We start from the raw sequence: 17,273 nt of genomic DNA on the forward strand, positions 1-17,273 counted from the left end.
AGTGTTGCGTCCCTTTGGTCCTTCAGAAACCTATGATCGTGGGTTCGAATCCCGATTCGCCCCAATTATTTGTCAGCACCATACCCGTGATCGTGGGTTTCACTAAGCATGCTTGTTGTTTATTGGTATCGAGTAAGTGTACTACTTACCTCATTGACTTCAAGTATAAATGGGTTGCTTCTGTCGTAGTTCCCGCCCGGATGATTGAAGTAAGGAGGGTGGAGATTGACGTCCTTGACGCTGAACACAATCTGCAGCGTCCCATTCAATGGAGGTTCCCCCTTGTCTCTGGCTCCCACAGTCAACACACGCGTCCCCGTGAAGCCGATCAGGGATGCGACTACTGCAACTTCACCAGTACCGTTGTCAACGTTAAATCGGCCTGTAAGGTTACCCCCGTCGGCGATGTAGTATTCGATCTGGGAGCTCATGCCTTCGTCGGCGTCCCTTGCAGACACGGTGGTGACGATGGTACCGTTGTCTATGTCCTCAGCAATTGGAGTTGCCACAGGTTTAGGCTCAAACGTTGGATGGTTATCGTTAACGTCGTTCAGGCGTATTTCTACCCGTGTCTGTTCTGAACGTCGTCCGTTAACATCAGCTTCGTTGTCGTACGCCATCACCAACAACGAGTACGACGACTTTGTTTCCCGATCCAGTTTAGTTGCAACGGTTATAACACCCTGAGGCGCAAGAACAGTGTAACATTGTTATATTCGGTATCACACTTTCTTAAAGAGTACAAACTCTTGTACTTTTGGGGGTTGAGTCCCTTCCGAGATTCGAACCCACACTCCAAGAGTGAGGCATCTTATCGCCATCACACAAGGTCAGCGGAAGGGATTCCACCCACAAAAAGTTCTAGAATTTGTAGCTATTAAGAAAGTGTTGCATTTCACCACCTTCTAAAAAAACATTGTGCAATCATCAAAACAAGACTTATGGCTTTGTGGAACTAAAACATCATATGAAAGTCGGTAAACAATAGCTTATTTTGGAAAGAATAAACTTATCTGAAATATGTGTATGTATTTTTACAATTACAGAATAAACCTACAGTATACCTACAGTAATATCACCCTACAAACGAATTATCATCATAATGTTCTACGTACATCCGCTTTGGAAACGATGAAATCAGCGTTCTCATCTTCCATCAGATAGAAGACTTTGCCAAAGTCTCCACTGTCGGAGTCGGTTGCAGTCACATCCCCAACTATCTCCCCCGGGAGGGCGTCCTCAGAGATGTTGAAGTTGTAGGTGTCGTTGAACACCGGGGAGTTGTCGTTCGTGTCGATGATGTGCACGAGGACGTCCACGGTGCTCGACCGCTTCTCCTGGGTCCTGCTTTCTCTCGCCACAATCTGTATTGACATCAGCTTGCTTTACAGCATATGTCGTGACTGTGTTACGGTAGACTTGAATCATTACCAACTTGTACGCAGCAGACGTAATTCAAAATTAACATTTTTCGTTTAAACAAGATAAGTAAATGCGCTGTAACCGGAGTTTCTGTCCAAGACTCGTTTGGTGTCAGGCCGCCATCGTATGATAGGGGTACTATTAGTTATGCTGTCTTTAGTTGCCGTTTACGGTGTCATACTAAGTTAGCAGAACATTATTTGGCTCACGCCTCACCCAATATGTTTCTACTAACCTAATATGACACCGTATACGGCAACTTAAGACACCATAGCGAATTTATTATGTGGAAGAGTTTACACTATGTGGTATCCTTATCGCGGTACTCTTTTAGGCTCAGTACGCGGACGTTAACAGTCAAGGGTAGACTACTCTTCAAACCTTAGAGGAAAATTTATTTTAACTGTACCCTTTTTCAATAAGGTCACGGACGTGCTTTAAAAAAAATTCCGTGCACATCACAATTAATGATATAAAAACACAAAACAGTTTCGAATAACGAATTTCTGTACCAGAATTTTCATGTGAAATTTGTGAAGTAGGTGTTGGAAAATCCAAGATGGTTGTAACTGATGGTAGACGGTCTCATCTTAGGTAACAACCATCTTGGATTTTTACTTACGGGTATTCCGGCTAATGTGGGGTCAGTAGTTCTGCTCTCTGTTTGGTCAATCTCACTTTGCTTACTTACTTAATTCCATCAATCAAGACTCGATAAATAGCAACTCCTTATATTATCACTTGCAATATTACATAGCATAACATCTACAATCAATTTACGAATGTAATATCATGCTGTGGCATATTATCTGTAACATCATGCTGTTGTATATTATTTGTAACATCATGCTCTGGTATATTATCTGTAAATCATGCTGTGTCATTTTATCTGTAACATCATGCTGTGGTATATTATTTGTAACATCATGCTCTGGTATATTATCTGTAAATCATGCTGTGTCATTTTATCTGTAACATCATGCTGTGGTATATTATCTGTAACATCATGCTGTGGTATATTATCTGTAACATCATGCTGTGGTATATTATCTGTAACATCATGCTGTGGTATATTATTTGTAACATCATGCTGTGGTATATTATATGGAACATCATGCTGTGGTATATTATATGTAACATCACGCTGTGTTATATTATCTGTAACATCATGCTGTGGTATATTATTTGTAACATCATGCTGTGGTATATTATATGGAACATCATGCTGTGGTATATTATATGTAACATCACGCTGTGTTATATTATCTGTAACATCATGCTGTGGTATATTATCTGTAACATCATGCTGTGGTATATTATCTGTAACATCACGCTGTGTTATATTATCTGTAACATCATGCTGTGGTATATTATTTGTAACATCATGCTGTGGTATATTATATGGAACATCATGCTGTGGTATATTATATGTAACATCACGCTGTGTTATATTATCTGTAACATCATGCTGTGGTACATTATCTGTAACACCATGCTGTGGTATATTATCTGTAACATCATGCTGTGGTATATTATCTGTAACATCATGCTGTGGTATATTATCTGTAACATCATGCTGTGGTATATTATCTGTAACATCATGCTGTGGTATATTATCTGTAACACCATGCTGTGGTATATTATCTGTAACATCATGCTGTGGTATATTATCTGTAACATCACGTTGTGGTATATTATCTGTAACACCATGCTGTGGTATATTATCTGTAACATCACGCTGTGGTATATTATATGTAACATCATGCTGTGGTACATTATCTGTAACATCATGCTGTGGTATATTATCTGTAACATCATGCTGTGGTATATTATCTGTAACATCACACTGTGGTATATTATATGTAACATCATGCTGTGGTACATTATCTGTAACATCATGCGGTGGTATATTATCTGTTACATCATGTTGTTGTATGCTACCTGGAAGCTGATGTTGTCATGTTGTTCATAGTCCAGGACCTGTGTGTTGTTCACACGTAGCATGACGTTTGTTCTGGACACCGGTTCACCTCTCCCCGGGATTGTGTCGAAGTCCATATATGGTGATCCGTTCTGCTCTACAGACAGCTCGAACATATTGTTGTCCACGGTCTGGAAATAGTTAATGTAATCATATCTAACAATAAATCATTGAATCATTGAACAGCATCCAATCACCCCAAGCCATGACTGCATGCTTTGGCGGGAATTCGTAACATGTGTGTTTGTCTCTTATAACTCTTATGACTCTGAATCTGATGAGCGCGTCTTTGGCGTCGCCGCCATACCCCCACCCCCCACACCACCACCACACACACACACACACACACACACACACACACACACACCGCATCCTCCCTCCCACACCCACTCGTGCACTCCGAGCTTGCCGTCAACTCACCATGTCAATGTCCATCACCTCTATGACGCTTTCTATGCTGAGGGGGACTCCAACAGGGTCGTTTTCTAGAACAGTAGCGTTAATGAGGCTGGAGGAGAACTCTGGGGAGTTGTCGTTGACGTCAAGGATGGTGACGGTGACGTGAGTGACGGCACTGGTGTCTCCTTCTTGGGTCTGGTTGTCAGTGACGACCTCTGACGCCTGCAGCACAACACTCACTCGACACATGTGATTTCACGTACTTCTGTTTCAAAAGTATCTCAATGAAAAACGATTTGATACGAGGATGCCCAATCGCTATTATAAAAAGGTTATCAGAACCCACACAAACTTTATTGGTAATTATTCATATTTTTCTTAAAATAGATACGTGTAAAAGTGTAATTCACGTCCTTAAGTTTGTTCAGATATGTTTATTCAGTTTACCAGAGGGTACACGTTTTAGATTCTAAATGTATATTATACACGCTATGTCAAGCTAAAATGCCAACCATCTGTGTATCATGTTTGTACATATGCAGGTACGTGATGTATAGATCTGTATCACTGGGAACTTATCAACCTTAGGAATAGAATACTGAATGAGCATTAATGCAGTCTTAGCGAGGTACGCTCGCTTCAAAGTGACACACTGTGTTTTCAGTGGAGTGAGTGAGTATGGTTTTACTCCGCTTTTACCAATCCACCAATATCACTGCGGGGAACACCAGAAATTGGCTTCACACATTGTACCCATGTCGGGAATCGAACCTGGGTCTTCGGCGTGACGAACGGACGTTTTAACCACAAGCCTACCCGACCGCCCAGTCTTCAATGGAGAGCTAGGTCACCTGTCCATTTAACAGCGCTGAATTGAATTCTTTGGAACTTCGCCCGTGTTTAATTTTCTGATGTTACCTGGGACTTAACCCCGCTGAACTGAATTTGGAACTGAACGTGCAGCCAAAAGCGCCAAGTTACAAGCTGCCTGGGTTCTCAGCAACCCATGCTTGCCGTAAAAGGCGACAATGCTTGTCGTAAGAGGCGACTAACGGGATAGGGTGGCCAGGCTCGCTGACTCGGTTGACAGTTGTTATCGTATCCCAATTGCCTGGATCGATGCTCATGATGTCAATCACTTGATTGGCTGGTACAGACTCGATTATTTACAGACCGCCGTCATATAGCGGGAACATTGCTTAGTACGGCGTTAAACAACAAACAAACAAAAGAAGCTGTCTCTGTGCTGTTCCTGAAGCTGCACCCTCTTTGTTGTTTCCTTTCCAAAATATATTGCCACACATACGCTGAATATTGTTGTAACCTATAATTAAACATACCATTATCAATTCAAACCTCCCGTCAATAATTGAAAAAGAAGTACCCTTTCCGCCTCTATGAGTGTGGCGGCCGTCATTGTGATTTGAAAATTCTGTTTGACCTATCAAAATCCTGTATTTTCCAAATTCATGGTAGAAAACCTGATAAGGTACACTTCGGTGTTATATCATTTGTCATATAACATTGTGTGGAATCTTACATTAACTTGGAATGATAAGAATCCACCCTTCTGTTTCATATCGTCAGAGTCAGTGTCCAGTAGTTGTGCCGTTTTGATGAGGCCGCTGTTTCGGTCCATGGTGAAGTTGTCGGTGTAGGCCGTGTTGTCTGAAATAAAATATAACACAAATCTGCACTCAGTGTGTCAAGTAGATAAGATATATTGAGAGGAAGAAGAAACTGGGTGATTTAGGCGATCATTCAGGCTGCATCGCTGACAGGCACATTGAAATATCCGAAATGCATAATCTCACGTCCAGTTTCCCTTCTTGACACTGCTTAGGCTAACAAATAACCCCTTTTCCCGATATTAAAGGTACTGCAGCACTGCAGCGTTTTCTGAGCTGTATATATCTTATGACTGTTCAATTAAGCACATAAAAATACAGGTCACGATTAGTCTACATACTCTGATACAGTTTGTATATACAATCTGAAACAGTTAGTATATAAAGTAGGATACAGTTAAGATATCATGTCTGATACGATTAGTATATAAAATCTGACACAATTAGTCTACACACACTGATACAACTAGACTGCATAGTCTGATAGAATTAGACTACACAGTCTGATACAATTAACGTATAAAGTCTGATACAATTCATATGTAAAGTCTGATACAATTAGTCTACACACTCTGTTTCGATTAGTCTACACAGTCTGATACAATTAGACCACATAGATACAATTGATCAATAAAATCTGATACAATTAGTATATAAAGTCTGGTACAACTAGTCTACACAGTCTGTTACAATTAGTCTAAACAGTCTGATACAATTAGACTACACAGTCTGATACAGTTAGTCTACTCTGTCTAATACAATTAGTCTATACAGTCTTATACAGTTAGTGTATAAAGTCGGATACAGTTAGGTTTATAAAGTCTAACACAGTTAGTCTACACACTCTGATACAGTAAGTCTATAAAGTCTGATACAGTTAGTCTATAAAGCCTGATACCGATAGTCTATAAAGTCTAATACAGTCAGTCTATAAAGTCTGATACAGTTAGTCTATAAAGTCTGAGACAGTTAGTCTATAAAGTCTGATACAGCTAGTCTACACAGTCTGATACAGTCAGTCTATAAAGTCTGATACAGTTAGTCTACACAGTCTGATACAGTTAGTCTACACAGTCTGATACAGTTAGTCTACACAGTCTGATATAGTTAGTCTACACAGTCTGATACAGTAAGTCTACAGTCTGAGACAGTTAGTCAATAAAGTCTGATACAGTTAGTCTACACAGTCTGATACAGTTACTGTACACTGCCTGATACAGTTAGTATACACAGTCTGATACAGTTAGTCTACACAGTCTGATACAGTTAGTCAATAAATTATGATAAAGTTAGTCTACACACTCTGATACAGTTAGTCTATAAAGTCTGATACAGTTAGTCTACACTGTCTGATACAGTTAGTCTTCACAGTCTGATACAGTTAGTCTACACAGTCTGATACAGTAAGTCTACAGTCTGAGACAGTTAGTCAATAAAGTATGAGACAGTTAGTCTACACAGTCTGATACAGTTAGTCAATAAAGTCTGATACATTTAGTCTACACAGTCTGATACAGTTAGTCTACACAGTCTGATACAGTTAATCTACACGGTCTGATACAGTTAGTTTACACAGTCTGATACAGTTAGTCAATAAAGTCTGATACAGTTAGTCTACACAGCCCAACTGTTGGAATATGAATACCTCAAAGCGTACATGTCAAAATCTTAATTACCAGGGAATAAAGAGGAGAACAAGTTACTGACCATGTACAATCCAGTATTTGAGATCATTCGGGACGTCTATGTCCCCGTCAAAGGCTTGTACAAGCAGAACAGAACTTTCCTGTAATTTTACATTAGTTTACATTATTCTTCTCTCTACACTCGATGCCCAAAGTTCGCAAATTGATTATTTTTCTTCTCGGCAATACACTGATTAATGTATTGTAGATATTAAATACCTTGATACCTGAATATACGTATGGGCATTCGCTGTAAAACTATCAACTATAAACATGTCATGTACCTGTACCATGATACATTATGTTCTGTCCCTTTCTGATATTCCCCATAAAAACTTACATTTACTATATTTGATGTCGTACGACAAGCAACGTGTTTACTGTTGTCATCAAGTTTCCTTTTTATATGAATATCGTCAAGTGAGGAAATCAATACTTACGATTGTGGCGTTCTCATAAATTTGTCGTATGTACGACAGGTTCGTAAAGACGGGAGGAGTGTCCTGGACATCTTGCACAGTGACGAAGAAGTCGACTGGATCAGCATCGTTGACTCCATGAGTTTCATTGGCGTCCTGAAGACACGCATTACATGTGAGTGTTGACTATAGCCGATACAGAATGAGATTGATCAAACCAAGAGATTCATCTGGGTTGGCGTCCTGAAGACACGCAGATACCTTTTCTCAGGAGATACTTTATTTAGAAAACAAGGAAGAAAAATACTTTTCTCCGTGAATAATTGCGAAAGGACACAACCATTACACCAATTTTCCGTTTACTTTCATTTGGGTTAACCAAAGTTTAAACCTGACAGCAAAATAAATAACGATGCACTATCGCAGGACGCGCGACACAACAGGCGACAAAAATGATAGTTATATATAATGGACTGTCCAAGGTAGGAACATTTTTCTGTCATGAATGTTCTTCGGCAAAAGAAAAAGCAAATAACTATTTACCCATGCCTGGACGTCGTATTGATAGAAAGTCCTTTTCTCGTAGTCCAGACTTTCATTCTGGATAATATGGCCATTCCTTGGATCCACATAGAACGTGTATTTATACTCATCGGCGTTCTGAAGTCAGTATCATCTTTATTGTACTCTTATTTGTCGTTTTCTATAAACGCAAAGAGATCACCAAACGACAAAGTTTTATGCTGAATTTAGGAAAGTATTTAACTTTCCGAATTATAAACTAGTATTTCATAAGAAAAAACGTTAATATTATATATCATAATCGTTTAGTGAATATCATTAACACAAACACAATTTATGGCTCATATAACAGGTGTTCTATGCTTTATGTAACACTCGCTGGAGATATCTGTCAACTTAGAAACAATATTATTCGTAGGACATTTATACACATTACATCGAAATAAGCGGTATGGAAAAGTAATAGGTCTAATAATAGTAATATGCCGCGGGAAACATGTATCATATATTGCCTCAGTCCTCTTCGTTTTACTAGAAATATAAAATGTGGATTCTCTCTACTTTACGAAATTGGAATGACAAGTAAAAAAAAAATCCTGTTTAGAATTTGTTTTCGCATACGTAGAAATGAAAACACATTACAGACGTTATCAGCAGCGACTCACAGTATGAAACAATCTGTGCACTGAGGTTGGAAGGAGGAGCGAATAGGCATTAGTAAGCACCCGATAAACCGATTAATTACTCACGACAATTGATTTTAAACATTAGGAGGAAGAGGAGCGGTAGTACTAGTAGTAGAAGTAGTAGAAGTAGTAGTAGTAGTAGTAGTAGTAGTAGTAGTAGTAGTAGTAGATCTGTAGATTACAATGTTCTCTTCATAGTAGGGACGTATTATTAATCATCACGGAGAAATCCACTTGTCCAAATGCCAGCATGGTTGCAAAGGTCAGTTCATGTTACTCTCCATCCTCATCAACGTGGACATAATAGCAGGAACATTGTGTAACATCTGAATACAGGATACTTGTCACTGATAGCGTTATGGAGAAGATATTTCTTTAATTTAACAGACTCTGTCCACTCACCTGGCCCTTGGCCTAGAAAAAAGAGAAATCATTTCATTCAGAGTAAAGCCTATAGTTAGAATCTCACACCTTATGAACATAATGTCATCATATAGTCAAAACCAACGAACCACTGTCTAAACCTCCATGCCTAAACTGCTTCAAACTGTTTCTCGTCACATATAGGACCCACCGAATAAGGTGATGAAATGAATGTCCTGGCAGATGGACACATCGAAATGAATTGTGTTGTCATTCAAGCCAACTGCATCTTCCCGAGGTAAGCGTGTCCACTAGCCTATTTCAAAGCCTAGTTTCTACCTTTTCTGAAAACTCGATATCCAATCAGATCGATGTTCTTATCTCGTATAGCTCCACAAAGATGGCGACTACCAAAGACGACGACCTAGTCGATCAGATAACGAAAACATTCGTGATTCCACACCTTACACCATAACACAGGCAGTTGTTGGGGGGGGTGGGGGGGGTTAAAGTTGAAAAAGACAGGCAGCGGTAAATCTTCAATGGTGTACCGGTCATGGATGTTGATATGGATATGTGCGATAGTCCAATCATATTTAGCACAGGAAAGTTGGCTTGATGTTGCAGGGGTGGAAACAAGACTTTGATAAAAAAGGCTAGTGGACGCTCTTGCTTCAGAAAGATGAGCCAACTGCTGATGAGGTGGTAATGATAAGGTGTAGGGAACACTCAGCTACGAACACAGGATTCCACACAAGACAACGTGTAACTATTGTTATTTACAGAGATAACGTTCTGCGTCCGCACGTTCACATCTCCAGCGAGGCTGCAGATATTCCAGCAGGACAATGTACGCCCTCTCACAACAAGAGCACAAATGGCCTTTCTCGCTCAAATTATTGTTCACACATGATCATGGTCATCTTTCTCAACCAACAGGGGCCACTGGTGGCCCAGTCATCTAAGGCGCCGCAATTCTCTCTGCAGAGTTGGGTCCCTTTGGCACGCCAGAAACCTGTGATTGTGAGTTCGAATCCCGGTTCACCCCGGTTATGTTTCTAGGTCTGTCAGCACCATGCTCGTGGGTTTCACCAAAGTGTTAAACGTCTAGGACCTACATCACTTCGTGCTTTCCTCTCACATAAGCTGACACGTCGTGATATAACTGGAATACTGTTAAAAAGCGGCGTTAAACCCAACACACTCACTCACTCACTCACTCAAACGATAGAATGAGTTAGGGCGTAGTATTGATGAACTGGAGACTAAAATGTGTTTATGAATAGTTTAGGCTGGCTCTGTACTTTTGATACATCAACGTCACATTAATAGTAATGGTAACAGAATGTTAACTCGCCCAGAGTCGGGCGTCAGTTTGTTATTTCATTACTATCCAATACACCAACTTTTACGTTTGTGAAACTTTCTTGAGCCTCGGATATCTCACAACGAATGTGTAGGTATATTGACCGATACATCGTCTTGGTAGACCTCGAACAGTATTGGTACACTTTTTTACAAACTTATCTACTATCGGTCAGCACCTACCTGCAAACCATAATACACCTGACCTCCAATTCCCGAATCAGGGTCCAGTGCTGTAACTGTTGTAGTTGTTGTACCTACTGTAGCAGACTTGAAACAAACACAGAACAGAGGTCACATGAACCGGTTGAAATGATATATAGATCCTATTAATGTGAGTGCGTAAAGCCGCAACGGCAATAATACATCTTATAGCGACTTGTTATAGGTATGAACCTTCCTAGAATGAGAAACAAATAACAGTCTTTCGCCATCACTCCATCAAAAGCCTTACGCCAATGAACCCACGCAAAGAGTAAATAAATATGTAAAAGTACATAACGGTGGTGACACCAGGTGTTCGCGGAGCTGGTGTATAACGAATCTGCATAAATATGGTACATCTATATCGGAGATGACACCAGGTGCTCGTGAAGGTAGTGTTTTTAACAAACCTACACTACCAGTATAACGGAAATAACACCGGGTATATATGAAACAGATGTTTAACCTGCACTTCCAATCATGCCAGTATTACGAATACAAAACTGATGACACCAGCGTTTAACCTGCCGTTTAACGAACCTACACTTCCAATGATACCAGTATAACGGAGATGACACCAGGTATATTATGAACAAGTCTAACCTGCCCTTCAAATCATGCAATTATTCAAATATAACGGTGATGACACCAGGTGTACGTGAATGAGATGTTAACTTTCACTTCCAATGGTGTCAATATTTCCACGATAAAGGTGATGACACCAGGTGTTCGTGAAGGAACTGTTAACTTTCACTTCCAATGGTGTCAATATTTCCACCATAAAGGTGATGACACCAGGTGTTCGTGTAATCATGTTTAACCTGAACTTTCATCAAGTGTACCAATATTCTATTCATTTGGGTCCCAGTCTCATACCTCCATCACGGTGACCCTGTAGCCGGGCTGGTTGAACACCGGTTTCTCGTCGTTCATGTCCAGGATGATGAGGGTGACCCTCGCGGACACCTGCACAGACACATCATTATAGAGAGTCAGTATAGAGAGTCCATATCTACAGTGGAGGTAACAGAGTAACAAACATCATTTTCCATTTATCTGAAACAAGTGTATGAATACACTCGGAAATCTTTCTGTATGCAGTGTAGTTTTCTTAACAAATATTTTATATGAAAGCGTATGGGTTTTTGTCAATGTGTCAGAATTAGATGGAGCTAGTTAAAAGTTTGGTTAACATAGTTTTGAACATTATTTTAGTCATATCAAGTCTGAAGTGATGCCGAAGTTATCACTTTGTTGAAACCCACTATCACGGGTATAAATTGTTAAAGAAGCGGTAAAACAGATAAAGGTATGTGTGTTGTTTGTGTGAGTTCGTTGTCGAATTTCTGCATGAATATTTTTTTTAATTAATCCGAGGTTAGAAACATTATATTACCTCAAATGTGCCGTCAGAGGCAAAGAATACCACAGCCTTTGTGGAACCATCCTGCAAAAGATGTTTATGATATCCATGTACAGATCGGTCATTAATGAACGTGTAGCCCCCGGTCGGGTAGTAGACACTTCGTAAACAACTCGTTTTGTTCCGGAGCAAGCCGAATTGCAGGTTACGGAAAGAGGCGAATGGTGACGAATGGGTAGCAGACGTGCAACTATAATGACTGGAGGCTGAGGCTGAATATACTCATGCGGTTTGGTAAATGCTTCCAAAAGATTGTCTACAGGAACTGTTGTGGTCTGGTAAACCGTCCAGACCTTGTTTTATGAATTGATAAAACTGTGGATATGTTTCTCTGTGGTCTTTAGATTAGACGTGGAAGTGGTTTCTAGTCAACATTTGCTGTTACCTGCGTTTTGTGGTATACTGGTATTGTTAATAAATAGTTTCAAAAATGTTGTTAGCTTCGCAATACACTAGTCTGACTAATTGAACCGCCGATGTTTCATTTGTGACACACAACCTCGTATTGTTGGCTACTGTTCGTTTTGATTTGCAGGCGACGTCAGATTTGTTGAGACAGAGTACTAGAGTTCGGCTCATGTGATATGTGAACATAATGAGAGGGTGATTATTGTTTTAAGCCGCATTGGCAATCTTGTATCCAATCACTGTGATAAAAATTGTGACAAATGTATCAAAACGCATCTTGTGTCGAGCTGTTCTGTGTGTTGCTGATTTGCCCGAGTAAACAGGGTGAGGGTATACATGAGTCTACAATTGCACTCTGTCGGCTATGTTGTAGGATATCGACTATTAAAGACTTACCGTTTCTCTGTCGAGTGGATTGTTCAGTACCACCGACGCGTGTCTAGTGTTGCCGTCGACTGTAATGTTCTCCAGCCTGACGATATGACTGACTTCAGCCGATCTGATGTCCAGTACAGGCGGCCTGTCATCGTCACTGGCGCTTATGTTGAACAGGACGGAACCTGTGTGCACCAAACGCCATGACAATATGATAATCAGTATATTGCGGTGGGTGATCTATATAAGACAAACGTTATGAAAGTATCACCTATCCATTAACGCATTTGAGAATATTCCATGTGACTGTCCCATGCGACAGAACTAACTTTGATACTTAATACCAAAATATAGCTGAACTAACCAAAAAGGAATTATTACACATGTGATGTAAATATCATAATCAAATGCACTAAACATAAAAAATCACCTATTACTGGTTCCTTTAAGATATGTTGATGCCTTTTGTGGTAAACCAAATTGTACAAATTAACGATCTTCAAAAGATCCACGGACGAGCACATCTTGTGCCAACATTGACACCATTGAATCGTTGAACAACATACAAGGAAGTTTAATATAACTCTTTACATGTACACTGTGATCAAGAGGGATATTTGCAATATGAAATTTAATGAATATCAATTATTCAAGGTTACTTCTAATATATTATTTTTGAGATATTGCAACTTGTAGTATCCAACTCCTGTTATAAATCTTAGCGCCAAATTTGAGCACTTGAAATACTCACCAGTGGGCGTGTCTTCCGACACCTGAACGGTGCTCTGTACAGTGATGATGGGTGGAATATTTGCCTCCCCTGACAAGACAGTAGAAGACATCAAAGTATAAGTTACAGGTATTCGGTAATAGTTGCCTTGCCAATAGTTAGTACAGTCGTGGACATCAGAGATTATAATTTATACAGTGTTAGTCATCAGTGTCTACAGTACATACAGTGGATGTCATTAGTGTCTACAGTATATACAGTGGAGGTCATCAGTGTCTACGGTATATACAGTGGAGGTCATCAGTGTCTACGGTATATACAGTGGATGTCATAAGTGTCTACAATATATACAGTGCAGGTCATCAGTGTCTACTGTATATACAGTGGAGGTCATCAGTGTCTACAGTATATACAGTGGAGGTCATCAGTGTCTACGGTATATACAGTGGAGGTCATCAGTGTCTACGGTATATACAGTGGATGTCATAAGTGTCTACAATATATACAGTGCAGGTCATCAGTGTCTACAGTACATACAGTGGAGGTCCTCAGTTTCTACAGTATATACAGTGAAGGTCATCAGTGTCTACGGTATATACAGTGAAGGTCATCAGTGTCTACAGTATATACAGTGAAGGTCATCAGTGTCTACGGTATATACAGTGCAGGTCATCAGTGTCTACAGTACATGCAGTGGAGGTCCTCAGTTTCTACGGTATATACAGTGGAGGTCATCAGTGTCTACGGTATATACAGTGGATGTCATAAGTGTCTACAGTACATGCAGTGGAGGTCCTCAGTTTCTACAGTATATACAGTGGAGGTCATCAAAGTATAAGTTAGAGGTAATCAGCAAAAGTCGCCTTGCCAATAGTTTATACATTGGAGTCCATCGGTGTCTACTGTATATGCAGTGGAGGTCTTTAGTGTCTCCAGTATTTACACTAGAGGACATCAGTGTCTACTGTATATGCAGTGGAAGTCTTTAGTGTTTACAGTATAGACAGTGGAGGTCATTGGTGTCTTCAGTATATACAGTGGAGGTCACCAGTGTTTACAGTTTATACAGTGGGGGTCATCAGTGTCTTCAGTATATACAGTGGAGGTCATCAGTGTCTACAGTATATACAGTGGAGGTCATCAGTGTCTACAGTATATACAGTGGAGGTCATCAGTGTCTACAGTATATACAGTGGAGGTCATCAGTGTCTACAGTATATACAGTGGAGGTCATCAGTGTTTACAGTATATACTGTGGAGGTCATCGGTGTCTTCAGTATATACAGTGGAGGTCACCAGTGTTTACAGTATAGACAGTGGAGGTCATCAGTGTCTACAGTATATACAGTGGAGGTCACCAGTGTTTACAGTATAGACAGTGGAGGTCATCGGTGTCTTCAGTATATACAGTGGAGGTCATCAGTGTTTACAGTATATACAGTGGAGGTCATCAGTGTCTTCAGTATATACAGTGGAGGTCATCAGTGTTTACAGTGTATACAGTGGAGGTCATCAGTGTTTACAGTATATACAGTGGAGGTCATCAGTGTTTACAGTATATACAGTGGATGTCATCAGTGTCTACAGTATATACAGTGGATGTCATCAGTGTCTACAGTATGTTCAGTGGATGTCATCAGTGTCTACAGTGTCTACAATGAGAAGCTAAGAATTAGGGTCAGGTGATAAAAAACTTTTATCCTGGATCCAGAATGAGACAATACTCTTGATCCAGCATTATACTTTACATAACTCTGACGTCATAACCATTCAGATGAATGGAATTCACATGAACTAATAGATAAACAAAACCAAATGACAATCTAATTGACATTCGCTTAAAACCACAAACATTAGAATACTGCCACCAACAATCAATATTTTTAACAACCTTTTTATGACTTATACATTATTTTTATTCTTATTTTACCTTTAAACCATAAAATATAAAACACCATGTTACATCCAATAATTGTAAAATAGATATATACAAAGAAACCAAGTTATGTCACAACCCCTCACCTCAAACACCCAAACTCACACACACATCCTATACACCCAATCCCAGCATGACAGACCAAAGACAAATCGAGATATGCGAAATATCTGGCATTACATCCCTTACACCTGCGGAGGCGCACAACACCTCCGACAGTGCAACACCCTAACTCATTCCCGCAGGCTACGGCGATGAAGACCCTCAAACCTCCTACATGGAAACTCAACCCAGCACCCCACCTCCCCAAGCATGCAACCCAACAAAACGCAAACTAGACGCATCGGCATCACCTACCTCACACACCCTCTCACCCGCAGCCCTCATCACCACATGGGCCCTCTACTTTTTTTCGGCCACCCCCTCAGTACAACTAGCTCCAACACTGACCATAAATAAAATAGGCATGTGGCTAAGGCAACAAAAAATCAATTACCTAAACATCAAACGTAGTTTCAAAGGATATCAGATAATCTTCCCAAATCAAGAATCCTACATAGCAGCAACTAAAATTAAACAAATATTCCAATTCACCCTAAATAGCTCTAAACCTAACTGGCAAATATACACTAGGGGAGTTATTCGAGTGCACCCAAGGGAAACCGACGAGGACCTCGACATATACGCCAAAGAAGCTAACACTATCCAAACCCAACCACAAATAACTAGCCTCCGCAGGATTAAATCAAACAGAAACGGGAAAACCACCCCCACACCTATTGTAATAATAAACTTCAAAAAAACAGCTAAACACCCTGAAGCCCCCAAACATATCACTTTCGGCGCTAACCATAACTTAGAGGTCAAACCATACATCAAGCAAGTAAAGCAATGTTCTAATTGCCTACAATATAATCACACCGCTAACCAATGTACTTTCAAAAAAACTAAATGCAAAAACTGTGCTCAAACGGACTGCCCAGGCATATGCACACCCTGGTGCATCCACTGCAAATCCATAAAACACTCATCACTCTCGAACCAATGCCCCCACAGACTATCACTCACCCAACAGGCCAACAGACATATAGACATAAACACGGCCAAAATCCAAACCAAAAAACCCACACCGCAAGCATACAAACCACTACTACCAACACCACCCCCAAACAACAACACTCACGCACGCAAAACAGTATACCCAGTCTCCGTATGGGACCAAAATCAGCGAGACGCATACATCGCAAATGAAACAAACACCCCACACATCCCACAAACTCACACTCTCACCCTCCCCGCCTCTCACCCTACAATTACCACATCTACACCCGCAAGCAAAACCCAAGGCACAAAGACCACCACACAACCAGCACCAACACAAGCCATCACAGCCACAAGGGCAACAACACTCCCAAACCTACAGGCAACCCCCGAACACCCAGTCAACAGGGAAACTACAGAAACCACTCAGACTCTCGCACCCAAACCCAGCATGCAACCCACCACCGAACAGATTGACCAAACTAAAGACAACTTAACCGAAGAGGACGAGTACACATCCTCAGAGGAAATAAACGATCTTACCTTGTCAGCCCCAAAAACCAAAAGCTATAGAAAAAACTCACCCAAAACGTAGCAAGCAAAAATCTAAACAACTTAGTCCTCCTACTAGCTTACGTGTTAAAGCAGTCTAATCCAGAAGCCAGCTCCAAAGCCTTCTTTGGTGT

The 17,273-nt window shown here is 40.4% G+C and overlaps 1 protein-coding gene and 1 long non-coding RNA gene across 2 annotated transcripts in view; both read right to left on the reverse strand.

Moving 5' to 3' along the window:
• The window catches only part of LOC139467735 (cadherin-23-like), a 69,078-nt gene that overhangs the window by 20,067 nt on the left and 31,738 nt on the right, over positions 1 to 17,273 (reverse strand). The window contains exons 13-15 of the mRNA XM_071249245.1: positions 3,364 to 3,534; positions 1,116 to 1,364; positions 150 to 683 (exon numbers count right to left, since the gene is read on the reverse strand). Coding sequence (XP_071105346.1) covers positions 150 to 683; positions 1,116 to 1,364; positions 3,364 to 3,534 — 954 coding nt within the window. The remainder of the gene's footprint in view (positions 1 to 149; positions 684 to 1,115; positions 1,365 to 3,363; positions 3,535 to 17,273) is intronic.
• On the reverse strand, positions 7,569 to 10,742 carry LOC139469685 (uncharacterized). Its single transcript, XR_011653740.1, has 4 exons — positions 10,654 to 10,742; positions 9,145 to 9,156; positions 8,078 to 8,194; positions 7,569 to 7,690 (listed from the first exon to the last, which is right to left on the reverse strand). It is a non-coding gene; the product is annotated as an uncharacterized lncRNA (long non-coding RNA).

This window comes from Haliotis cracherodii, unplaced genomic scaffold, assembly GCF_022045235.1.
Source record: "Haliotis cracherodii isolate W230 unplaced genomic scaffold, xgHalCrac1.p SCAF_2, whole genome shotgun sequence".
NCBI lineage: Eukaryota > Metazoa > Mollusca > Gastropoda > Lepetellida > Haliotidae > Haliotis > Haliotis cracherodii.